Source organism: Pimephales promelas, chromosome 3 (genome assembly GCF_988280905.1).
Source record: "Pimephales promelas chromosome 3, fPimPro1.hap1.1, whole genome shotgun sequence".
Lineage (NCBI taxonomy): Eukaryota > Metazoa > Chordata > Actinopteri > Cypriniformes > Leuciscidae > Pimephales > Pimephales promelas.
This window is the reverse complement of record NC_142771.1, coordinates 12,359,339-12,386,685: the sequence shown is the minus strand read 5'-3', so window position 1 is coordinate 12,386,685 and position 27,347 is coordinate 12,359,339. Positions and strand designations below refer to the sequence as shown.

The 27,347-nt window shown below is 39.4% G+C and overlaps 1 protein-coding gene across 5 annotated transcripts; it reads left to right on the top strand.

Moving 5' to 3' along the window:
* The first annotated feature begins 6 nt into the window (after positions 1-6).
* ilf3b (interleukin enhancer binding factor 3b) lies at positions 7-27,253 on the top strand. 5 transcript variants are annotated; one of them, XM_039662720.2, is made up of 19 exons: positions 7-132; positions 12,884-12,959; positions 13,259-13,488; positions 13,576-13,756; positions 13,848-13,995; positions 16,248-16,339; positions 17,891-17,986; positions 19,373-19,484; positions 20,462-20,559; positions 20,652-20,763; positions 20,854-20,967; positions 21,054-21,259; positions 21,541-21,693; positions 22,119-22,256; positions 22,382-22,525; positions 22,611-22,737; positions 23,263-23,310; positions 25,951-26,319; positions 26,505-27,253. In XM_039662720.2, the coding sequence occupies exons 2-19, from the start codon at positions 12,957-12,959 to the stop codon at positions 26,636-26,638; spliced, it is 2,505 nt and encodes an 834-aa protein (XP_039518654.2). In that variant the 5' UTR covers positions 7-132; positions 12,884-12,956; the 3' UTR covers positions 26,639-27,253. The 5 variants fall into 5 exon arrangements, with proteins under 5 accessions (XP_039518654.2, XP_088984393.1, XP_039518656.2 ...); XM_089128267.1 differs by having other exon boundaries at positions 19,373-19,486; positions 20,467-20,559; XM_039662722.2 differs by lacking the exons at positions 7-132; positions 12,884-12,959 and having other exon boundaries at positions 13,253-13,488; positions 22,382-22,495.
* The last annotated feature ends 94 nt before the right edge of the window (positions 27,254-27,347 follow it).

Here is a 27,347-nt window from a genome sequence, read left to right as displayed (position 1 = left end):
ATCGGACGGGATGATCTTATTGGTTCACTGAGATCACGTGTCCGTGTTCCAGCTTAGCGGTTAGCGCACGCTGTCGCTGATTCTCCTCGGCTGCAGAACAGTGGACGGGCGCATCTTTTTCTTGCAGCATTGGTGAGTAGATAAAAAACATAAATATTCTTAAACATTACATGTTTTAGTTGCAAATAACCCGATCTAATAATTCTTATTTGCTCTAAATGTGTTGGTTCAACATTTATATGCAGTGAAAATGTATACATTTGCTAACAAACGGCTATGGCTAGCAGTTAGCACGCTAGCTCTTCGCGAGTATTACAAAAACAACGAGACTTGAGCGTTACGTGTTATTTCTGCCTTACATTTACGTCTTAATTAATAAACTAGTCTTCTGTTTTGTCTCATTGTGTAGTTAAATGCGCATTCTGGCGAAGTTAAATTCGTTTTTTGGGGTGTTTGGGGGGAGGGTCACGACCATTTTATCTCATTCGCCATCTCTGGCCGTCTCTCAAAACCAAAATGCGCATCTTGCTTAGAAAGCATGTTTTTGCGTCAATAGCTAGATTTTCGTGCACATAGCAAATTTACCATTAGGAACGACACCTTAAAGATCAGTAGCTTTATTAAATGACGGTAACGTTAGATGTTTGAGGACACCGGTCCCCATTGTTTGACTGCAGTCAAGCCAGCCTCCAGTTCAAAATGAGCAGTCAAACTAGCCGCCCCTATATTTCTTTATGCGCTTATACACTAGCTATTACGGTAAGACCGTCAACCTTTCTGAAACTGAAAACATTGATCTTCCAGCAAAAGCGATTTCAGTTATTCCGTCCATCCGTCCGTCCCGTCCGTCCGTCTGTCTATCTATCTATCTATCTATCTATCTATCTATCTATCTATCTATCTATCTATCTATCTATCTATCTATCTATCTATCTATCATTAGACATTCAGAATGTCATATAGACATTCTGATGTTGTTTTACAAAATAAGAGCCCCCTGTTTTGTCCATACATTCAGAAAATCATAAAAATAAAAGTCCTAGCTTCCACAGACCAATTCCACCTCAGATGGAGAGGACACCTTCTCAAGGTGTCCACTGCAAAGTTTCAGGACATTCTGATGTTGTTTTACAAAATAAAAGCCCCCCAAAACTCATATATTATACCTGTTTTGTCCATACATTCAGAAAATCCTAAAAATAAAAGTCCTAGCTTCCACAGGCCAATTCCTTCTCAGATGGAGAGTACACATTCTCAAGGTGTCCCTTGCAAAGTTTCAGGACATTCTGATGTTGTTTTACAAAATAAGAGCCCTCCAAATCTCATATATTACCTGTTTTGTCCATACATTCAGAAAATCATAAAAATAAAAGTCCTAGCTTCCACAGACCAATTCCACCTCAGATGGAGAGGACACGTTCTCAAGGTGTCCACTGCAAAGTTTCAGGACATTCTGATGTTGTTTTACAAAATAAAAGCCCCCCAAAACTCTATATATTATACCTGTTTTGTCCATACATTCAGAAAATCATAAAAATAAAAGTCCTAGCTTCCACAGGCCAATTCCTTCTCAGATGGAGAGTACACCTTCTCAAGGTGTCCCCTGCAAAGTTTCAGGACATTCTGATGTTGTTTTACAAAATAAAAGCCCCCCAAAACTCATGTATAATGCCTGTTGTCTCCATACATTCAGAAAATCATACAAATAAAAGTCTTAGCTTCCACAGACCAATTCCACCTCAGATGGAGAGTACACCTTCTCAAGGTGTCCCCTGCAAAGTTTCAGGACATTCTGATGTTGTTTTCCAAAATAAAAGCCCCCCAAAACTAATATATTACCTATTTTGTTCATACATTCAGAAAATCATAAAAATAAAAGTCCTAGCTTCCACAGACCAATTCCACCTCAGATGGAGAGTACACCTTCTCAAGGTGTCCCCTGCAAAGTTTTAGGACATTCTGATGTTGTTTTACAAAATAAAAGCCTCCCAAAACTCATATATTACCTGTTTTGTCCATACATTCAAAAAATCATAAAAATAAAAGTCCTAGCTTCCACAGACCAATTCCACCTCATATGGAGAGGACACCTTCTCAAGGTGTCCCCTGCAAAGTTTCAGGACATTTTGATGTTGTTTTACAAAATAAGAGCCCTCCAAATCTCATATATTACCTGTTTTGTCCATACATTCAGAAAATCATAAAAATAAAAGTCCTAGCTTCCACAGACCAATTCCACCTCAGATGGAGAGGACACGTTCTCAAGGTGTCCACTGCAAAGTTTCAGGACATTCTGATGTTGTTTTACAAAATAAAAGCCCCCCAAAACTCTATATATTATACCTGTTTTGTCCATACATTCAGAAAATCATAAAAATAAAAGTCCTAGCTTCCACAGGCCAATTCCTTCTCAGATGGAGAGTACACCTTCTCAAGGTGTCCCTTGCAAAGTTTCAGGACATTCTGATGTTGTTTTACAAAATAAGAGCCCTCCAAATCTCATATATTACCTGTTTTGTCCATACATTCAGAAAATCATAAAAATAAAAGTCCTAGCTTCCACAGGCCAATTCCTTCTCAGATGGAGAGTACGCCTTCTCAAGGTGTCCCTTGCAAAGTTTCAGGACATTCTGATGTTGTTTTACCAAATAAGAGCCCTCCAAATCTCATATATTACCTGTTTTGTCCATACATTCAGAAAATCATAAAAATAAAAGTCCTAGCTTCCACAGACCAATTCTACCTCAGATGGAGAGGACACCTTCTCAAGGTGTCCACTGCAAAGTTTCAGGACATTCTGATGTTGGTTTACAAAATAAAAGCCCCCCAAAACTCATATATTATACCTGTTTTGTCCATACATTCAGAAAATCCTAAAAATAAAAGTCCTAGCTTCCACAGGCCAATTCCTTCTCAGATGGAGAGTACACCTTCTCAAGGTGTCCCTTGCAAAGTTTCAGGACATTCTGATGTTGTTTTACAAAATAAAAGCCCCCCAAAACTCATGTATAATGCCTGTTGTCTCCATACATTCAGAAAATCATACAAATAAAAGTCCTAGCTTCCACAGACCAATTCCACCTCAGATGGAGAGGACACCTTCTCAAGGTGTCCCCTGCAAAGCTTTAGGACATTCTGATGTTGTTTTACAAAATAAAAGCCCCCCAAAACTCATATATTATGCCTGTTGTCTCCATACATTCAGAAAATCCTAAAAATAAAAGTCCTAGCTTCCACAGACCAATTCCACCTCAGATGGAGAGAACACCTTCTCAAGGTGTCCCCTGCAAAGTTTCAGGACATTCTGATGTTGTTTTACAAAATAAAAGCCCCCCAAAACTCATATATTATACCTGGTTTGTCCATACATTCAGAAAATCATAAAAATAAAAGTCCTAGCTTCCACAGACCAATTCCACCTCAGATGGAGAGAACACCTTCTCAAGGTGTCCCCTGCAAAGTTTCAGGACATTCTGATGTTGTTTTACAAAATAAAAGCCCCCCAAAACTCATGTATAATGCCTGTTGTCTCCATACATTCAGAAAATCATACAAATAAAAGTACTAGCTTCCACAGACCAATTCCACCTCAGATGGAGAGGACACCTTCTCAAGGTGTCCCCTGCAAAGTTTCAGGACATTCTGATGTTGTTTTACAAAATAAAAGCCCCCCAAAACTCATATATTATACCTGTTTTGTCCATACATTCAGAAAATCATAAAAATAAAAGTCCTAGCTTCCACAGACCAATTCCACCTCAGATGGAGAGGACACCTTCTCAAGGTGTCCACTGCAAAGTTTCAGGACATTCTGATGTTGTTTTACAAAATAAAAGCCCCCCAAAACTCTATATATTATACCTGTTTTGTCCATACATTCAGAAAATCATAAAAATAAAAGTCCTAGCTTCCACAGGCCAATTCCTTCTCAGATGGAGAGTACACCTTCTCAAGGTGTCCCTTGCAAAGTTTCAGGACATTCTGATGTTGTTTTACAAAACAAGAGCCCTCCAAATCTCATATATTACCTGTTTTGTCCATACATTCAGAAAATCATAAAAATAAAAGTCCTAGCTTCCACAGGCCAATTCCTTCTCAGATGGAGAGTACGCCTTCTCAAGGTGTCCCTTGCAAAGTTTCAGGACATTCTGATGTTGTTTTACAAAATAAGAGCCCTCCAAATCTCATATATTACCTGTTTTGTCCATACATTCAGAAAATCATAAAAATAAAAGTCCTAGCTTCCACAGACCAATTCTACCTCAGATGGAGAGGACACCTTCTCAAGGTGTCCACTGCAAAGTTTCAGGACATTCTGATGTTGTTTTACAAAATAAAAGCCCCCAAAAACTCATATATTATACCTGTTTTGTCCATACATTCAGAAAATCCTAAAAATAAAAGTCCTAGCTTCCACAGGCCAATTCCTTCTCAGATGGAGAGTACACCTTCTCAAGGTGTCCCTTGCAAAGTTTCAGGACATTCTGATGTTGTTTTACAAAATAAAAGCCCCCCAAAACTCATGTATAATGCCTGTTGTCTCCATACATTCAGAAAATCATACAAATAAAAGTCCTAGCTTCCACAGACCAATTCCACCTCAGATGGAGAGGACACCTTCTCAAGGTGTCCCCTGCAAAGCTTTAGGACATTCTGATGTTGTTTTACAAAATAAAAGCCCCCCAAAACTCATATATTATGCCTGTTGTCTCCATACATTCAGAAAATCCTAAAAATAAAAGTCCTAGCTTCCACAGACCAATTCCACCTCAGATGGAGAGAACACCTTCTCAAGGTGTCCCCTGCAAAGTTTCAGGACATTCTGATGTTGTTTTACAAAATAAAAGCCCCCCAAAACTCATGGATAATGCCTGTTGTCTCCATACATTCAGAAAATCATTCAAATAAAAGTCCTAGCTTCCACAGACCAATTCCACCTCAGATGGAGAGGACACCTTCTCAAGGTGTCCCCTGCAAAGTTTCAGGACATTCTGATGTTGTTTTACAAAATAAAAGCCCCCCAAAACTCATATATTATGCCTGTTGTCTCCATACATTCAGAAAATCATAAAAATAAAAGTCCTAGCTTCCACAGACCAATTCCACCTCAGATGGAGAGGACACCTTCTCAAGGTGTCCACTGCAATGTTTCAGGACATTCTGATGTTGTTTTACAAAATAACCCCCCCCCCAAAACTCATATATTATACCTGTTGTCTCCATACATTCAGAAAATCAAAAAAAAAAGTCCTAGCTTCTACAGACCAATTCCACCTCAGACGGAGAGGACACCTTCTCAAGGTGTCCCCTGCAAAGTTTCAGGACTTTTATTTTGTATGATTTTCTGAATGTATGCACAAAACAGTTACTATATTAGATTTGGGGGGCTCTTATTTTGTAAAACAACATCAGAATGTCCTGAAACTTTGCAGGGGACACCTTGAGAAGGTGTCCTCTCCATCTGAGGTGGAATTGGTCTGTGGAAGCTAGGACTTTTATTTTTATGATTTTCTGAATGTGTGAACAAAATAGGTAATATATAAGTTTTGGGGGGCTTTTATTTTGGAAAACAACATCAGAATGTCCTGAAACTTTGCAGGGGACACCTTGAGAAGGTGTACTCTCCATCTGAGGTGGAATTGGTCTGTGGAAGCTAGGACTTTTATTTTTATGATTTTTTGAATGTATGGACAAAACAGGTAATATATGAGTTTTGGGAGGCTCTTATTTTGTAAAACAACATCAAAATGTCCTGAAACTTTGCAGGAGACACCTTGAGAAGGTGTACTCTCCATCTGAGAAGGAATTGGCCTGTGGAAGCTAGGACTTTTATTTTTATGATTTTCTGAATGTATAGACAAAACAGGTGATATATGAGATTTGGAGGGCTCTTATTTTGTAAACAAACATCAAAATGTCCTGAAACTTTGCAGGGGACACCTTGAGGAGGTGTCCTCTCCATCTGAGGTGGAATTGGTCTGTGGAAGCTAAGACTTTTATTTTTATGATTTTCTGAATGCATGGACAAAACCGGTAATATATGAAATTTGGGGGGCTCTTATTTTGTAAAACAACATCAGAATGTCCTGAAACTTTGCAGGGGACACCTTGAGCAGGTGTACTCTTCATCTGAGGTGGAATTGGTCTGTGGAAGCTAGGACTTTTATTTTTATGATTTTCTGAATGTGTGAAAAAAATAGGTAATATATGAGTTTTGGGGGGCTTTTATTTTGGAAAGCAACATCAGAATGTCCTGAAACTTTGCAAGGGACACCTTGAGAAGGTGTACTCTCCATCTGAGAAGGAATTGGCTTGTGGAAGCTAGGACTTTTATTTTTATGATTTTTTGAATGTATGGACAAAACAGGTAATATATGAGTTTTGGGAGGCTTTTATTTTGTAAAACAACATCAGAATGTCCTAAAACTTTGCAGGGGACACCTTGAGAAGGTGTTCTCTCCATCTGAGGTGGAATTGGTCTGTGGAAGCTAGGACTTTTATTTTTATGATTTTCTGAATGTATGAACAAAATAGGTAATATATTAGTTTTGGGGGGCTTTTATTTTGGAAAACAACATCAGAATGTCCTGAAACTTTGCAGGGGACACCTTGAGAAGGTGTACTCTCCATCTGAGGTGGAATTGGTCTGTGGAAGCTAGGACTTTTATTTTTATGATTTTCTGAATGTGTGAAAAAAATAGGTAATATATGAGTTTTGGGGGGCTTTTATTTTGGAAAGCAACATCAGAATGTCCTGAAACTTTGCAAGGGACACCTTGAGAAGGTGTACTCTCCATCTGAGAAGGAATTGGCTTGTGGAAGCTAGGACTTTTATTTTTATGATTTTCTGAATGTATGGACAAAACAGGTAATATATGAGATTTGGAGGGCTCTTATTTTGTAAAACAACATCAGAATGTCCTGAAACTTTGCAAGGGACACCTTGAGAAGGTGTACTCTCCATCTGAGAAGGAATTGGCTTGTGGAAGCTAGGACTTTTATTTTTATGATTTTCTGAATGTATGGACAAAACAGGTGATATATGAGATTTGGAGGGCTCTTATTTTGTAAACCAACATCAAAATGTCCTGAAACTTTGCAGGGGACACCTTGAGAAGGTGTCCTCTCCATATGAGGTGGAATTGGTCTGTGGAAGCTAGGACTTTTATTTTTATGATTTTTTGAATGTATGGACAAAACAGGTAATATATGAGTTTTGGGGGGCTTTTATTTTGTAAAACAACATCAGAATGTCCTAAAACTTTGCAGGGGACACCTTGAGAAGGTGTTCTCTCCATCTGAGGTGGAATTGGTCTGTGGAAGCTAGGACTTTTATTTTTATGATTTTCTGAATGTATGAACAAAATAGGTAATATATTAGTTTTGGGGGGCTTTTATTTTGGAAAACAACATCAGAATGTCCTGAAACTTTGCAGGGGACACCTTGAGAAGGTGTACTCTCCATCTGAGGTGGAATTGGTCTGTGGAAGCTAAGACTTTTATTTTTATGATTTTCTGAATGCATGGACAAAACCGGTAATATATGAAATTTGGGGGGCTCTTATTTTGTAAAACAACATCAGAATGTCCTGAAACTTTGCAGGGGACACCTTGAGAAGGTGTCCTCTCCATATGAGGTGGAATTGGTCTGTGGAAGCTAGGACTTTTATTTTTATGATTTTTTGAATGTATGGACAAAACAGGTAATATATGAGTTTTGGGAGGCTTTTATTTTGTAAAACAACATCAGAATGTCCTAAAACTTTGCAGGGGACACCTTGAGAAGGTGTACTCTCCATCTGAGGTGGAATTGGTCTGTGGAATCTAAGACTTTTATTTTTATGATTTTCTGAATGCATGGACAAAACCGGTAATATATGAAATTTGGGGGGCTCTTATTTTGTAAAACAACATCAGAATGTCCTGAAACTTTGCAGGGGACACCTTGAGAAGGTGTACTCTCCATCTGAGAAGGAATTGGTCTGTGGAAGCTAGGACTTTTATTTTTATGATTTTTTGAATGTATGGACAAAACGGGGGGCTCTTATTCTGTAAAATAACATCAGAATGTTATAGATAGATAGAATATAGTTATATAGCTATAGGCAGAATATATAGATAGACAGACAGACAGACGGACAGACAGATAGACAGACGGACGGACGGAATAAATTAAATAGCCTTCGCTGGAAGATCAATGTTTTCAGTTTCAGAAAGGTTGACGGTCTTACCGTAATAGCTAGTGTATAAGCGCATAGAGACATATAGGGGCGGCTAGTTTGACTGCTCATTTCGAACTGGAGGCTGGCTTGACTGCAGTATTGTTTGGCTGCACTAAAATGGCCGCACGCATCTGTGATGTAGACTGCGTTTTCCTTGTTTACTTCCACACTGGTGTGTTTATTTAGATATAAGTTCACTTTAATTTGTGCGAACATTGAACATGTAAAATATACGTTTTTTTTATATGAATCATATTTTTTTCTTATTTAGACTTACAGGGTTTGTTTGGGCGTCAACAAGTGCTTGTGTTGACGTTAAAGTCTTCATAGCAATGAGGCAATAATATTTATTTTAAGTAGTATAGTGAAAAGATCGTTTAAGTCTAATAATTACACATTTTTGTCATTCGTTTCACATCAATGCTTTGGTCATTTTTTACGCTTCATTGTAATATTTGGGGGAACCAGTCTCACTAGTGCAAAATCCAAGCTTTTTTTCCCCCCAAGGTATTTTTGTTACTTTGATATAATACAAATGTTTTCAAAGTGGGGTCAGGGTGCTAGGGGATCTGTGAAGTTTTTAAAGAGAGAAATTGTAAAAAATCGGGCAGGAAATTTATCTAAATTATTTTGATTAAAATTACACAAAGTAATATACATAACCACAAAGCACTGTAGTGAATAAAATATATTGAGTAGTAACTAGATATTTTTTTTTACTAAATTAAATATTTTTTCACAGTATAAATTGGTTTTTTAAAGGGTTACTCCACCGTTTTTTCATATTAAACTGTTATTCCCTTAACTAAGACGAGTTGATGCATACCTCTCGTCTCAGTGCTCAATCTTTCTGACGTGCAAGACACTTTGATAGCACTTAACTAGCCCAGTTCATTCATTAGGATCCAAACAGTAGGGGTGTAACGGTACACAAAAATCACGGTTCGGTACGTACCTCGGTTTTAAAGTCACGGTTCGGTACGTTTTCGATACAGCAAAAACAAAGAAATGCCAGAGAAATTTCCTATTTGTTTAAAGAAAAAATATTTTTAAATAAGTGTGAGTTTTCCTAGATCTTGAAACTTTCAGGTTTATAAATGGGGGTCATCTTTGAAGGATGAACAAATAATGTTTTGGTCATCACATTAAAAATAACATTTAAATATATATTTATTTATATAATATTTGAATTTTGAAATGATGGAAAAAGATGTGTGAAGTACTTGAAAGCATTTCACCATTCCAGCCAAACTGGTTACAGTTAGTGTTACTATATTAAATCCATGGTGAATGTTGCTGGTCTGTGGACGTAAAGTACTAGTTCATTCACAGCACAATGTTTCTCCTGGTTTCCATGACAGCGCTGTTTGATCTAATAGAGATCTACGGTTAATAACGGAGAAATGTGAATGCATCTCACTAGATCTCGCAGCGATGTTATTACCTCAGTGGCGAATTCAAATGTTTTCTTTACCGGATCTCTTAGCGCGGTGTGGTAACAGTGTTGCTTGATCGAGATCGGCTCGCGCTGCACAGATGTTGCTGGTCCGAACTGATAAACGATCCGTGAAGCACATAACGAGGAGCGCAGTTTCGTTCTGCTTTCATTACGCTTGCCATTTGGATGTTGCGCAACGTTGTGTTGGCCGCGTCAGCGCGAATTTTGCCGGCAAGAAAAATGGTCCAAGCAATCGTTCGGTTTGCATGCGTACCGAACCGGAAGCCTCAAACCGAAACGGTTCAATACGAATACATGTACCGTTACACCCCTACCAAACAGAGAAATGACCAAACAGCTCCAAATTTTCTCTGTTTTAATAGTTACACCAAGAACGGTGACACAAAATAAAATGTTGCGCTTTTCTAAGTGTGCGAAGTGGATAATTATAATGTGTGGTGTAATACCACAGCAAGGGCTTGGGAGCACTTCGACTCGGCGCAGTAATATCATCACTCCGGAGAGGACTTTTCACCACTGATATTACTGCGCCGAGTCGAAGTGCTCCCAAGCCCTTGCTGTGGTATTCTGCCATATATTATATGGATCCACTTTACATGCTTAAAAAAGCACAACGTATTATTTTTTTTTACCATTCTTGGTCGAGTTACACTACTTCTGTAACTGTATTTAAATAGGGAAAATGTGGAGGTGTTTGGTTGCTTCTCTGCTTGGCCCATATTGAATGGACTAGGCTAAGTTATGTGCTAACAAAGCGATTGAGTGCACACACTGAGGCGAGAGAGGTATGCATCAACTCGTCTTAGTTAAGGGAATAACATAGTTTAATATGTAAAAACGGTGGAGTATCCCTTTAACATGCAAATGCACTGCTGCCTTTTACAATTTCGGATGGTTTTAAACCAATAATAATAGTCTAGTATTTAGAAGTTGCAGAAGTGAGATGGTCCACTTGTGAATTGTGAGATCAACAAACATTTACTGGCAATTCAAGGAGTGGTGATAAACATTCTGCCCACATATAAAAAGGTGAGAATGGCACTCATGAATAGTGATCGACCGATATATCGGCCGGCCGATATATCGGGCCGATATTTGAAGTTTTTACGTGTATCGGAATCGGCCGATACACCGCTGCGCGTTCGCCGATAGTTTTTTTTCCCCCGGCGTTATTTATAGACAGGCGGCCACGGGCAGCTCTGTGCTGCTGGAGACGCTGCAGTTCACGTGCCCCGCCCTCCCCCACTAGCAGAGTGCAACCTGCTCTTCACGAGAATGGTAACTTAAACTTTCAAAGGATCTTTTAAATGTTTGACTGCTGAAATATTGTCAAACACTTTGAAAATGGAAACACGTCGCCCTATAACTGTTATGTGCTTGCAACTAAGCAAGTTTGTGGGTCCAAATGGAAAACGCGAATGCCTCGTCTATAAAACTTAACTGCTTGCCATTGTATTAGGGAGCTGCAAATAGCTATGGTGTAGGCTATCCGTTCAGTATGCATTAGGACTGTCTATGAATATTCTACATTCGAATATGTATTAATTTTGAAGGTGAAAATTAATATTTGAATATGGAAAAACACGCCCGCGGTTGCAGACTAATAACGTTACCACAGCTGCACAGCTCGCTCGGAGCGCTCACTGTCGGTTCTATACTGTGAAACTTCAATCACTGAATGAAGCCTGCTATATTTGGGACACGAGTCGCGACTCGCAACCTTAAATTGCTTGCACAAAACTCTTGATCAGCACTCAACATTTGTTTGTTGTTCATTTAACCGACGCGCAGAGAGCGTGAGGGCGAGAGAGAGAGAGTGCCTGTGCGAGACAGAGTGAGCTCTGCGGTCTTGGCCATTGGTTGATTTAGTTTGCTTTTTAATACGTTGTTAAATATGTTTAAACTCAAATAAACTATCTAATACTAGTAGTTATGTCTCTTTGCATTAATGTGTCCTGTTATTGACGTAATGCGCGTCAACAACAAAACGCGCTACGGGATGTTCGAATATGTTTTTTAGAGGGAAAATGCAAACGCCATTTGAGTAATTTTGACAGCCCTAGTATGCATACGGGTGCTGTAACAAACACTGGTCATAGGATTAAGTAATGCCAACGTTGTTCAGTGTTTTTTGTGGGAGATTTATTCAGCGCTCTCCTGGCTGAGGTTTGGACGCGTGTGGTGTGTTTCCCTCGCCATCGCAGTGATATAAAGAGTATAGACATGCTCATTTTATTTTATGTAGAAAAATTGAAACCATGCAGTATATAGTTCGTTTCTTTTAAAATGAAGTACAGTGTGCACTGTGCACTTTATTATGCTGGTTGCTACTGTGTGCAATAGTGTAATTATTTAATTTATGCTTAAATATTTATTTTCAGCACTGAACTTTTTTTGTTCTACTTTATGTTTTTAATATTTGTTAAATTGTTTATCGACTTCTTCTTGTTCTACCTCACATGTTTTTACTATTTGTTAAATATTAATTTTTTAAGTTAATTAAATGTTACTTTTATTAAATTGAGACCTGTAACATTTGTTAACATCATGTTATTTTTAAGATGTAAATTGAGGGAGCAAAATGTATCGGCTCCAAATATCGGCTCAAGAAAATCGGCAGCCCGTATCGGTCATCGGCTAAGGCTGATGGGGAAAAAATCGGTATCGGTATCGGCACTAAAAAATCCATATCGGTCGATCCCTACTCATGAACAATAGATTTACTAGCACTTGTGCGATAAGCATGTAGACAATAGCAGGAAATGAGTTTGAGGTGTCAGGAAGTGCAAAAATCCCATTTTTTGAGTTGTAATTGCATGAGGGAGTCTTGTCAGTCATGTTTTAATTGTATATCAGTTTTCAGTCAGGTGAATAAAAAGATGGTTTCAGTTTCTGAGCTAGTTGTGCCGCATCTCTTAGGCCTGGATGACATCATCTGTTGTGTTGAGTCACTGTCTCCATGGAGATCTGAATATGTAATGCTCCTGTGCTCTTTGTGAACATTGGCAAGGATGAACACAGAAGGATTATGTGGATTGGCATAGGCCTTGAGGGGTTGCACTATCTCTTTAATGTTAACCACCTAGACAATCACAGACGGTCTTAAAAATAGCTTTAAAAGAATTACCATGTAGGTTTCAGCTGATTATATAAAGTATAATGAGTGTATTGAATTATGAAAATAGATTGTTTTTCATTACAGACCAACTGGAGCAGCATTTCCCTGCCACATTTAGACCAACACTGCCAAACTGAAGAACTACTTTGTACCCATCATGGTAAAGTATACGTGTTTCAATGCTTCTACATTCTAAGAATGGATGTCTGTTTGCTGATAGGAAGTCTTTCAACAATTGTAAAATTCACTAAAGCTAATTAACACAATCTAGAACTAATGAATACTAGTATTAATATGCCAGAAAATACACTGCACAACCACGAAAAGCGGCTATAGTATTCAATTGTTAAAAAAAGGTAGTGTATGCGCCCAACCTTTTGGTTTAAATGAATGTGTATTGTTAATATGTATATATTAAGTTATATATGTATATGTTTTTCTGTCTTTGTTTCTATGAAGCCTCCTCCTCTTCGTCATCGCTCCATGCGCATCTTTGTGAATGATGACCGTCATGTGATGGCTAAGCACTCAGCCATCTATCCCACCCAGGAGGAGCTGGAAGGGGTGCAGAACATGGTGTCCCACACCGAACGTGCCCTCAAGGCTGTCTCTGATTGGCTGGACGATCAGGAGAAAGGAACTACCAAAGGGATCACCTTGGAGTCCGATGGAGACGCAGAGAAGGAGACGTCAGTGATATTTTAGTTTAATCTTCTCTGTGACTATATGATTAGTTATATTGTTGTGAGTTAGTAACTCCAGATTTTGTCCTCCAGTGAACCAAAGTCCATGGATCAAGCCACGCGTTCCCTGCGTGGAGTCATGCGTGTGGGGCTGGTAGCTAAAGGTCTCCTGCTGAAGGGAGATATTGACCTGGAGCTCGTGCTGTTGTGCAAAGACAAACCCACCATCACCCTGCTGAAGAAAGTGTCTGAGAACCTCACTGCGCAGCTTAAGGTATACCTGCATCTGTAATTTTAACACTTTGAACATTGTCTAATCTCAGGATGTATAAATCATGCGGAAACCTCATTGATCTGTCCTGCAGGTCATCACAGAGGAAAAATATGACGTTAAACCTTGTATCCGTGATGCCACCATTGTCATCAAAAACTCAAAGGAGACACCGCTGACCCTCACCATACATCTGACTTCACCCCTCGTGAGGGAGGAGGCTGAGAAGCAGGCTGCCGGGGGTAGGTTTGAAATCACGTGCCTTATGGTTCCTCTAACCACGCCCACGAACCCAGAGACAGCAAATGCAGATGGGATGGACTCAGGCAGGGATATTGTTTATTGGGCCTTCAATGGAGCTTGGGGATGTTGTGTACAGACTAGTCATGTAACACAGATTGTTATGTTTACTGCCACCTGTAGTCTCTCAGTTCCATGCAGCATGATGTTAAAGTGTTGACGGCCCAATATACAGTAAACATAAGGGATGGGTAAAGCTTTAAATAAGACCCAGTTCCAGGAGATTTTACTGAAGGCTTACTGAGAATTAAGAAACAAAATCACAAACCTTGTTGTTTGCATGTGTTCATATAATGGAGAAGAAATGGAACAGTTTGCATTGCAGCAAAAATGAGAAGCAGAAGTATTGTCGAGCTCTGGTTTGTTCACCAGGTCTTGTTGACAGAGACTGGACGGAGGGCAGGAGGGTTATAGATAATGCTAGACATTAGGACGAAATGTAGCAGAAAGATTAGACTCGGTAAAATACAGCCTGATGATAATGTATGATCCCAGGATCTCAATGAATCTGTAGTTAAGAGCGTCGTGGGCAGACTTAAGTCTAGTAAAGGGCTTTTTCAGGGCTACAGTGTTGGACGGGGAAAATGCCGAAATAAAAACATGTTTCGGTGAGAGAAAACAATTGACCTTCCGCTAAACCCTGCTTTGCAATCCAATCTCAGCTGCTTTAGCCGTTCTCCATTTTATCAGATGAGTTCCTGGTCTTTTCTGATGTTTGTCCATAGAAGTTTGCATCATTTCTGTATGATTTGATCCAAAATATGGTAAAACGTTGTTGCTCAATCGTTTAAATTGACAAGTGCATTGGACTTGGTTTTTCCCTAATGAAAACCTAAACCATTAGATGTAATGCTTACATCTGTGCATAGCTATTAACTGAATGCCATCTTTATGATCTAGAGAGAGTTAGAGAGATGATAGAAACAGTTTAGTCATCCTACAATCCCTTTAAAAAGAAGCTTCTTCTGTTTTTAGTTATATTACTGTAATTAAATGTCTTCAAAGAAAGACAAATGACCGTTAATGTCACAGTTTAATCCAATCCTTTCAGTCAAATTTTTTCTGAGAAAAATCTCTTAATTGGTTCTTTTGAAACTCATCTGAGCTAAGCAACCACAACCAAAGGTGGCAGGGCTTAGCGAAGGGTCAATTGGGAGCAAATTTGAGGCTGAACTCAAAGCCTAGCCCTATCTGTGACCCCATGATTAGTGACGCCTGCCTTTGACCATCACAAGCCATCAGTTTTGCTGCAGTGTGGACTCGTTTTAATCATACCTCTTGTGTATCTGACTACTGCTGCCTGTGGTTCAAAATCTGATTCTCTCTGTCAAGCCTTCTAGTTTGTCAATTTTAGGGACGCTGGACCTTTGACCAACTGGACGCTCTCTGTCTCGGAAGGGGCAAGGCAGTGCACCCAGAAAAAACAAACAAGGGGGCGAGGGGGAGGGGTTCCCCCATGTCACACCAACACACAAATGAACACAGTTCTTCTTTAGCCAGACAAGAACCTCGCAACAACATTCACTCACTGTGCACCTTCATGCCTCAAAATACAGCTGCAGGGGTTCTGTTCCAAATCATAGTGAGCTGCCTACCCAGACGCCATCTATAGGTGAAGACTGTTTCAGTCAGTTGGCGGGAAATTTCTGTTAATCTTTTGTGGTTAAGGCTATTCCAGAACTTTGCATTTTGACATCCAAAGCGGTGTGATGTTTTATGACGAGCTCTGTTAAATATTTGATTTAAAATGTGCGATGCTCACATAGTGTCATTTTATACAAATATTCATTATCGTTAAAATGGTTCCGTCTTAATATTTCTGTATATTTCTCTAAACTTTTGAACGATCTCTAGCCTACTAATCGAAATGCTTTTTTGTGTTAGGTGCAAAACACATTCAAGTCTCATTCAATATATTTGTGTTGAAAATAAGTTCGACTAGATTAATCCATGTTGTTGTCAAGTGTCACCTCACTTGGGTTTGGAACAGAGCCGAATGCTCCGCCCACTTGTAGGTTTCTGTCCTTGCTGTTGTGTACTTGCACAGGAAGGGTTGCTTTTGTTTGGGGGGGTTCCCCCTCCTCTCCCCTCCACTGCCTTTGGTAGGGGTCATCTGCCTCCTCCCCCCTGGCCGTGAGACAGAAAAACCCCTTGGTCAAACTGTACCTTGTCTTCTTATTCCACCTGCCAATAGAAACGCTATCAGTCAACGATCCCCCGGATGTACTGGACAGGCAGAAATGCCTGACTGCCTTGGCGTCCCTCCGCCACGCCAAGTGGTTCCAGGTTTGCATCTTGTCTTTATTTGTCTTCTAGTAGTTGAGTTTGTTTTTAATTTTGTATCTGTGTTAACCTTATTTCATGCTGTGTTTTTATTTCAGTTTGTGTGAGTTTCTTTTCAGTGTATCTGTGTAGATTTTATTTATGGGAGTGTATTTGCCTCTGGTAAAATGTCACATTCTTGCTGGTTAGGTTTGAGTTGCGTTGCTAAGGACATCTTTGTCAATGCTGTCTGACCTCTGCCTGGCTAATTTAACTAAGTTTATTATCACCTCGATAAACTGTTTATTACCCTTTTGACATGATTTTACGGTCCTGTTTAATACTTCATGTTTTTGATCACCTTAATTTTAAATGCAAATGTCGGGTGCGATATTTCTAAAGCCAGCCGCAACGTTTGACACTTGACTCGTCGGAGCCATATAGTTGTAGTTTATCTTTCCCGATTGTAATGTTCTTGGTTCAATGCATCAGCATTTGTTTGCATAATATTGAGTGCCACAGTTAACTTTGGTGGCTTATAGTGTTAATGGAATGCAGACAGGAAACAAACATTAAAATGCACCACTTTTCAAAAGTCTAGCCATGACACTTGTGTAAATTTATATCCAGAATTTAAACTCTTGCAAAAACTGTAGCTTTTGCATTAGACATGCAAGGAAAACCAGAAAGGGACGATTTGTCCCAGTGTTTATCATGGTTTCCAAAAATTAAACCGTACAAAATCGTTTTTCAACATAGATAATGCATAATTTTTTTTAAAATTAGTTTTGCTAAATTATAGTAGGATTACTTTTCAGTATTACAGTTTTATCAAATAAATGCATCCTTGGTGAGCATAGGAGACTTCTTTTTAAAAACATGAACAAATCTCCCTGACCCCAAACTTTTGAATGTGAATTATATAATTATCCATAAAGTACTAGATAATCAAATTAATAGTTGTTTTTATAGCTTTATTGATCAAATAATAAACAGTGATTTGTGACATGCTGTCGTTCGAGGTGTTATGCCACAAATGTTGCCTGCTAAGCTTTCTTAGAACATTATTAAAAGCGTGATTTACATTTAAACCCTGCATAATTGTTTTGGCATTGTCAGCTTTTTTTCATGCCAAAAAGAAATATTGCACCCTTTCCGCCATTTTTAGCATATTCATGCTTTCATTGATGCCCTGCAGTGCTTTAAAAATGCAGCTGCATTTCCCAGAACCTCTAGAACATTCTCACTTCTATCAACTCATATTTATTTAATATCCAATCCGAAGGGCAGCCTCAAACACGAGCTCTGTTGTGTTCTTCATCTCTTCAGCATAATGTATTTAATCTCCTCTCTTAATATCTGTTATATATGTAGCTTCTCAACTGAGTAATATGCTTTTTTTTTGTTGTACCTCTTAATCATTCGTCGCCTTTACATCGTTAATGCTTATCGGCACATTATTCAGTATCGGCAAATCTCACCCCTTTGGTTTGTTTGTTTATTGCTTTGGTGTTGTGCCACATTGAGTCCATGAGATAAACCTGTGGATTGTATCCCTCCTGCTTTTGTCTCTAGGCCAGGGCTAATGGGCTCCGCTCCTGTGTGATCGTCATCCGTATCCTTAGGGACCTCTGTGCTCGTGTTCCCACCTGGGCTCCTTTGCAAGGATGGGTAAGTACAAAAACAACCAAAAGGACAGGGATGACCAATGTTTTTTCTAAAACTCGAGCTTAAGTTGGTGTAAATTTATGCATTGTTTCCATTGTGGTGCAAATCAGCGCTGCATAATAGAAAATGGGTGTTCATTCTAATCAGACTGCGGCTTGGTCCAAAATCACATGCTCAGATTAGTTAATTGTTTTGAATAAGTAATTACTTCACGACTGCTTAAAAAAAGTCTGTTCTATATAGAATGAGTGTGTGTAGTATGAGTGTAATCCTGGACGGACTACATTCGCTATGTTATGTGACCTACCAAATAGTTGTTTGTTTATTTTCACAATTTATATGAAAAAATTAATTTAGTGTGTTCCTCTTTGAATATCCATGTAAATGTGTATTGTAATTAGGCCTGGGCGAAAAATCGATTAAATTAATTAATTTGATTTTTTTTTTTGTTGCGGGTGATTTAAAAAATAAGTAAATCGAGTTTTTGTGTAATGTCACATTTTTGGCTCCCTGGAGTTTCCGTAGTGTTAGTTTCACTCACGTAGCAGTAAGGTAAGCGACAACAACAACATGAAAGCACACATGTAACGGAAAAAGCATACAGCAAGCGGCAACATGGCTTGGGCCGATATTTCCCGTCACTATCCTTGGGTCAGGCCGGGCCCTTGAGAGATGTGCACTGCCAGTGCAATAGAGTGCGGCGCGGGACTAGATTTGATGGTCGAGCGTGGGCGGTAATGCACTCACTCTGTGTGTGTGGTTTGCGGGAGCTTAAAACGATTCGCGGCACTCCTGCAAACTAGAAATATATATTTAAAACATATAATAAGTAATAGATTTGTATTCATCTGTTGCAAAAAAGCTTCAAGAACAACCAAAACAAAATAGAAACGATTTACAGGCCAGATTTTCTATGTATAACATGTTTGCACCGTTGAGCGATGTAGCCAATCACATACATACCGTATATATGTTGATTTCTTGAACGCAATGGCCAATTTAAGCATTTAAGAGACTCCTCACCGCTTAAAACATACTTTTTGTTCAGTGCTGAATTCTTTATGCTGGCAAATCCTCGAATTATAAAAAAAATTGCCTCAGATTTGAATGTTTTGTTAATGCTTTAGAAAATGGTGCTCTCTCAAGGTGAATGTTTAAAAAAAAATCGTAAATCGAATTAAAAAAAAATAAAATCTGAGATTTTTATTTTTAGACCATATCGCCCAGCCCTAATTGTAATTGACGATTTGAGAATTAATTCTCAATTTTATCTGTAAGCGTTAGTCTTTTTTTTCTTTCTTTTTTTTCTTTTTTCATGTGAAAAATATAATAAGTGAACCATTTATTTATATGTTGGCATCCATGTAATGCAGCTCTTATTTCTTGAAGCCCTTAGAACTGCTGTGCGAGAAGGCGATTGGCACTGGGAATCGTCCAATGGGAGCAGGAGAAGCTCTCCGCAGAGTTCTTGAGTGTCTCGCATCTGGAATCCTCATGGCTGGTAAGCATCTAAATCTTAACATTTAAAATAGATTACATAAGCACTGCGTATGGCAGTAATTGAGACCATTTTTAGGGCCCTATAAAATAAAGTTTTATTTTTTTCCCAAATTCTGTTTTTTCCATTTTAATTTTTGGGAATTCCCTTTTTTTTTACCCTTTACTGTTATTGTAGAGTGTGCCTTTAATGTTATTGATTAAAATGTACACAAAAAAATTAGGAATGACTTTAAATTTATTGAAGTAACAGACATTTACTCTTTTCAGCACAAATACTGCATGATGCAACATAACACTGCACTAAGTACTTCAAGTAACAACAAAATATGGTTATGAGCTTAACACTGTCCTGTAAAATAAATTATTAGTTTATGTAAGTTTAAATAAGTCACACTCTGTCTCTCTCTCTCGCTCACTGTCGAGCGCGTTCTCGGACTCTCTCGCACAGTGTCACTTTGCTTTTGTCCAGTCCAGCACCTCATAGATAGACGTGCATGTGTAAGAGAGATGGATGAAGAGCAGGGAAAGGAAGTGCAACTGTGTGTTTTAAATAGCGTTAAACAAAATGTACAGAACTCAATATGTGGCGCACCTCCAGGAATTAGTCTGTGTGGGAAACACTTCATCAAAGTCGCGTGCAAACTGCTCGGCTTGGTACTGAGGGATTAGCGTCGAGTTTCTTAACTTTTTCACGGACGAAAGCAAAGCCGTGTAGAGCCGCTTCGTCATGCTTTCGTTGTTTCGATCCCGCCATCGAAGCTGAAATGACAGGAGGGGTTGTGTCGCCCCGATTTGCATTTTCCTCAGACATACGTTCTTCTCCAATTGGCCAACTAATTATAGGGCCCTACGTTTTGAATCCATTCAACCCCTTTAGCTGTGAAATATTCCTGGATGCGGTCGTTGTTTTAACCAGTCATCAGTACAATGAATGATTGAGAACTACAAAAATGCTTTTGATATTTTTTCTGCTTTCAGATGGTTCAGGCTTTTCTGATCCTTGTGAAAAGGAAGCAACAGATGCCATCAGTCACATGGATCGCCAGCAGCGGGAGGACGTCACTCAGAGTGCTCAGGTTTGTCAATAAATTATTCCGCTTTTTTTAATTACATTTTCCCATTGTCGTTGACAATGTCCCATTGACATTGTCGTCTTTTTGATCGACAGCATGCCTTAAGGCTTTCAGCTTTTGGACAGTTGCACAAAGTACTTGGAATGGATCCGCTTCCTTCAAAAATGCCCAGAAAACCTCGCAGTGACACTCCTATTGACTACACGGGTAAGATGGAGTGGCTGTGGATATTTTTCATTACTTAATGGATTTTTGTGAAACTGATTTTTTTTGTGTGTGTGTGTCTTATCTGCCTAGTTCAAATCCCACCCAGCACAACCTATGTTCCTCCAATGAAACGCCCCATGGAGGAGGAGGAGTCCACTGATGAGAAGAATCCAAACAAGAAGAAGAAGAAATTGCAGAAGAAATGTAAGCGTTCTTCATATGTTCGTAATTGGCTTGTGGTGGAGTTGCACACATGGCACAAAACACTTACCTTGTATTCTGCTGTTCAGCTCCAGAGGAGAAGGCAGAGCCGCCACAGGCCATGAATGCACTGATGCGTCTGAACCAGCTGAAGCCGGGTCTACAGTACAAGCTCATCTCTCAGACCGGGCCTGTCCATGTGCCGGTGTTCACCATGTCTGTAGAGGTGGACGGGAAGAACTTTGAAGCTTCTGGTCCCTCTAAACGCACTGCTAAACTACACGTAGCTGTCAAAGTAAGAAACTGATAGATTATTTGACTTGGTCTGAAACACTTTAAAGGTTTTTTTTTTGTGTGTGTTCTTTTTTTTTGGCCATAAGCTACATACAATATCTTTTTTTTTTTTTTAAATCAATGAATTTCTTGATTCAGAATCTTTCAAATGTAATAATGACTTTCCTTTTCAACAGAAGTATTGATCATATTGGAAAAACTAAAATCTCTGGATTTCTACAGCCCTTGCAGAAACTGAATTATTATTATTATTATTATTTTTTTTTTTAATTCCTTCTCCAGGTCTTGCAAGACATGGGTCTGCCAACAGGAGTGGAGCAAAAAGTACCTGACCCGGTGAAACCGGAGGAGCCAGTGACCGCACAGGAGGTTTTGCCCCCAGTGACCAAAATGGAGCCTGAAACGGTGCCAATCTCTGAAAGCCCCTCTGATGAGGTATTTTAGATCATCTTTATAACATGAACCCAGATAGAGGCTTACAATGACACATTTGTAATTACTACAGATTGCACTACATTTTAATTTTGGAAAATGATTAGCCTTACAATGACCAAGCAATTTTTTACCATGGTCTGTCTGAATACTCTATTCTGATTGGCTGGAAGTTGTGTAATGAATTTAATTACCGTTCTATATTAATGTGCTGTTGAAGCACACACACACACCACTCTCGAACAAAGTGACAGTAAAGACATTTATAATAAATACTCCTCTTTTGAACTTTGTTCCACAAACCAAAACCAAACGGAAAGTGCTAATTACTTCATTATGATTTAATTTGGACTGTTTAGTCACATCAAACCTCCAGTGTTGTGTGTTATTGGGTATTATAAGAGCGTGTTTCTTCCTTGCTCTCTCAGAGCGCTCGGCAGCAGGGGCCCATCCTTACAAAACATGGAAAGAACCCCGTCATGGAGCTCAATGAAAAACGCAGAGGACTGAAGTACGAGCTCATCTCTGAGACCGGTGGAAGCCACGACAAGCGCTTCGTCATGGAGGTGAGGGCACGTCGTCAGAGATGCTTTCTAGTTTACCTATCGCTTCCTTTCTAAGGTCGAATTCACAGTATTTATTCTAGACCGATTAAAATATCCATGCCTTCTGTTTTTCATTCCTGCCTCAGGTGGAGATCGACGGACAGAAGTTCGAGGGTACCGGGTCCAATAAAAAGGTGGCGAAGGCCTACGCCGCACTGGCAGCCTTGGAGAAGCTCTTCCCAGAGGGCTCCAACTCAGAGGCAATCAAAAAAAAGAAAATGGCTCCAATGGTACATCGTTGTTATTCTGTGTTCAGTGGCATTGAAATCTCCTCTTATATATTCTCTCTTTAATGGTCTGATTTGGTGGCTGCAGCACCCCACTGGATTCGGGATGATGAGTGGGCCAGCTTCTGACATGATGGCCAATCCCAGGGGCCGAGGGAGAGGACGTGGCAGGGGCCGAGGCCGGGGATTTAATAACGGTGGAGGGTTCAATCAAGGTACACCAGTGCTGTCTTTGTTTTAAGGATTTGGACAAACCTCAACAGTAAGAGACCCAGGGTAGCAGAATCGCAACTTTTGTATAAAATAAATACCTAAGTTTACTGCTTTTAAAATGAAAAATTTTCATTAAATGTTTTGATATGAATATTTATTGCATTATTTAAATAGATATAGTGAGATTCCTAAACTTTTTATGACTAGATAAAATGTAGCATTAGTCAAATACCCTTGAGTGCTAATTTTTTTAAATGAATCAAAAAGTACTGTTGAAAAAAAAAATGTTGTGTTGCAAATTTGCAAGGTTTTTAACAAATTTTTACCCCAATGTAAATTTTGCCTAAACAACAAATTGTTGCCTAAAGACATGAATATCAATGCTTGGGTCTACTTAATGCCCATCCCGCACTGTTTGTGCTACGAGCATAAGTTCACCTCAAATTATGTCTAAATTGCTTTGCAGACAATAAACCAAAAGTCCTTTTGACTTGCATTTGAACGTGCGTATTCTTGTCCTCTTTCAGGTGGATATGGGACGTATGGATATGGCGGCAATAACAACTCTGGCTACAGTGAGTATTTTCCTATTTGTCACTGGGGCCATTGATTTTTACTTTGTTACATTTTTAATTTAACACCCATTGTCTTTATTTATATCCTAATTAAAATAATAATAAAAACATTCATAATAAAATAGTTCTTGCCATTTTAATTTATTTTTGAATTTCTCTCAAGTAAAGAAATCTGTGCAGATAACCCTGGATGTATTAAAACCACTACCCTAGTTGTTTTTAGGACATTTTTGATGATGTCTTTGAGTTTATGTAGGTATCCGTTATTGTATTTTCCTTTTGATTTTACATTTCTCTGCTTTGTTGTGCCATGGGACGCAAACTTTCCTCGGCGAAAAACGAGAAATGTTCCCAACATGCCAACGCCACTCTTTCTGAGGAAAGCCGCCTTGAGGGTGACCGGAGCAGAGAAATCTAAAAAAAAAAAAAGCACAGAAAACTATCTTTGACCTTAATGATAACTGATTGACATCAAATGCCCGGTGACATTTGTCATGGCATGCCGAACACAGAAGACGTCTAATTCTGTGCTTCTCTGCTCTGTCTCACCCTTTAGGTGACTTTGTCTCAGACTCCTATGGCTGCCAAGAGTTTGCGACATAAACCGCCCTGTTTTCAATAAGCACACAAACGTGAAATGAACAATAGAGACCGAGGGGGAAAAACACTGGTTACCCGCATTTTTAACTTGTTTCCTCGTGATGTATCACCCACAATCTCACCTCAAAAAACCTGCACCCACCGATCAACTAACACTGTGGATGTGAACAGGAGTTTCAGCCTACAGTTGCTATGGAAAATCTGACATTATCTGTGCCACAATCAGTGCAGTCGAGTAATCTGATTGGCTGACGGATGGTCACAAAAGTAGCGGACTGACATTTCATCCTGACTGTCTCTTCAATGCAGCTCTGAATCACTGTATAAGCCATTTTTTGCCTACAGTTTAGTTGTTTTTCCTGGAATAATGTTCCCAATGGATTTTTAACACACACAAAAAAGTAACTTCTACATTGCCATGTTTTTTCAAGTTTATTTATTTTTATGTTTTTAATTGTGGTGAAATCCATTATTTGTGAATGAGAATGGCACAGATTTTGAATATTAATTCTGTCAACCATTGAACAAACGCAGGCATTTTTGCTTTTTTAAATTGATGTTTGTCGATTTAGTTTATTTTTTGCAATAAATTTGAGTTACTTGTGATATCCATGTAAAGATTCTTTGAATATTTCTTAAAATAGATTTGCATCAGGTTTAGCAACGATGTTTTTTTGTGGGAAGTTTTATTTGGTAGTATGATTGAATTGAGGTTCTTTGCCAAACGTTTTAGCAGAATGAAAATTATTTCAATAAAAAAACATGCATACAAATACTATATTGGTGCAGTTGCTGTCAGACCACTCCCAACAAGTTTTAGAAAACAAAATTAGTGCAAATCCGACTTTGAGCACAGAATTTCTTCAACACTGCAATGTCGTGAAATGACATCTCGCTAAAAACAAATTGGAATTATTTCAATAAATAAAGTTAAATACATTGTACTCTACGTTCCTGCAGTGTGTTAAACCTGTTGTTACAGTTTGTTCAATTCAAAGATCAAGCCATGACTTTTTAGTCTTCTAGTGGACATCTGTCTTCTTGTGATGAATTCAGCAAACTTTGTAGCTGAGAAATGTGAAACGACTTTGCACAAGCTTGCATTTTCTGGCCTTTATAGTTAGCATTAGCATGCATTTTGAGTGGAAAGAAAAGTACAGCGTTGACCGTTCCATTGCTGTCAAGCCAGAAAATAATAATAATAGTAATTCGTTACATTTATATAGCGCTTTTCTGGACACTCAAAGCGCTTCACATAGAGGGGGGAATCTCCTCAACCACCACCAGTGTGTAGCATCCACCTGGATGATGCGACGGCAGCCATATTGCGCCAGAACGCTCACCACACACCAGCTTACTGGTGGATAGCCAATTGGTGTATATGGGGATGATTAGGAGGCCATGATGGGCAGAGGCTACTGGGCAAATTTGGCCAGGATGCCGGGGTTACACCCCTACTCTTTCGAAAGACATTCTGGGATTTTTTTATGACCACAGAGAGTCAGGACCTCGGTTTAACGTCACATCCGAAGGACGGTGCTCTTTGACAGCATAGTGTCCCCATCAGTTTACTGGGGCGTTAGGACCCACACAGACCACAGGGTGAGCACCCCCTGCTGGCCTCACTAACACCTCTACCAGCAGCAACCTGGCTTTCTCAGAAGGTCTCCCATCCAGGTACTGACCAGGCTCAGCCCTGCTTAGCTTTAATGGGCAACCAGTCTGATATGGTGATACAGGGTGATATGGCTGCTGGCAGATTAGTCCATAGTTTTATTGAACCTCCATTGTTCATCCAGTCAGTGACGCAAGACATCAAGAAAGACTGTCCTATCCCACAGTTTTTAACGTTAAATGAACATGACGACTCTGTATGGATGTTAGTTTTGAACTGTTGCATTGTACAGCAATATGTTTTTAACCTAAAGCCCAATAAAATGATGATTCTGTAAAAGCCTTCATTTTTATGATGTGAACTGAATTACAGTTAATGTCCCTCTGAGCAGTCTGGTTAACTTGTACGGTGTCATTCCGCTTCAGATTTCTATAATAACGGAGGGTCTAATGGCGGATCGGTGTCCTCGGGTCTTGGAGCGTCAGGTCAAGGCACGAACACGTCTTCTGTCGGAGCAGCAGGAGGAGTGAGCGGTTTTGGCTCGTATTACCAGAGTGACGCCGGCTTCACCTCCCCTATGGGAACCCCCAAACCACCCGTTAAGAAGCCGCCCATGTACCAAAACAACAAGCCTCAAGGATCCGGAGCAGGCCAAGGAGTTTCCTTTGGTCAGTACGGCCAGGGCTTCGGACAGAAGAAGAACTTCGGCCAGGCTCAAGGTGGAGGAGGAAACTTCAACTACAGCACTGCTTATCCCTCACAGGTGACCGGAGGACAGGACTACAACTACGAAGGTGATGAAAACATTCCTGATTTCACATGCTGTCGGAGTTAACTTAAAGGGATACTTCCGGATTTAGCATTAAGCTTTGTATTAGTAGGATTTCCATAGCAAGTGAAGGCAATATTAGTGAGTCAGGGATAAAGAAATTGTGGTGTTTTACTGTGTTTGCTAAATTCTGATTGGTCTGTCTCATAGGTTACAACAACCAGTCAAACTACAACTCCCAGGGCGGAGCCAACCAGAATTTCGGCAGTAGCACCACCTCCTTCAACAGCGGACCAGTAGGGTACGGCCGGGGAGATACCAGTATGAACTACCAGTATCGATAAATCTGCCTTCCTTCCTGTGTGCGGTCCTGAACCATCACTTCCAAACAAGGAGCATCATCCTTTCTGATTCTATCGTTCTTGATTTTCTTTTGCTTTGGCACCAACACCTGAACTAAAACACAGTCGTGTTCTCTAAACATTGTGCAAAATAGTGTATTTCCATGTTTCTTTTGAAGTATGTGTGTTTTTATTTTAGTTTAGTTACTTTAAATCTGTGAACTCCCCCTAAACTACTGCCCTCAAGAGGGAGATACGAACCCAAAGCGACGCATGCGAGGACCTGATATTTGTTAACAGGCAGTGACGGGACACGCAGTCCTTGAGTGATTTTAACCACACAGACATGTCTCAAGCTGTAAATCATTAGTTTTACGATATTTTTTTTCCTCTGTTTGGCCAGCTACATTTCATGATTTTGCCTGTAATCATAGGCTTTTCTTTTAAATTATGATTGCACATGTGACATTGTTTTAAATGGTTACGTGATTGTGAAAGTTGTGACGTGTTGGGTCGTTGTAGCATTTGGCTGTTTTGGGCGGGGGACCTTTATTTTTCCGAACATCGTTTGTTTAAAGAATGTGTGGTGTTTGTAATAAAGGATTTTATTTTGGAGGATATCTGATTTCTGTGGTGTTTTTCAATGCACTTCTCCAGGTGTTTGGGTTATACCTGTATTTACATAATGTATAGAGTTGGGTGTAAAGTCACA

Coding starts and splice junctions, on each gene's coding strand:
- ilf3b (XM_089128266.1), top strand. CDS start 13,253: ATGAAGCCTCCTCCTCTTCGTCATCGCTCCATGCGCATCTTTGTGAAT. Junction 20,968..21,053: donor GAAGAAATTGCAGAAGAAAT/GTAAGCGTTCTT, acceptor TCTGCTGTTCAG/CTCCAGAGGAGAAGGCAGAG. Junction 26,320..26,504: donor ACAGGACTACAACTACGAAG/GTGATGAAAACA, acceptor TCTGTCTCATAG/GTTACAACAACCAGTCAAAC.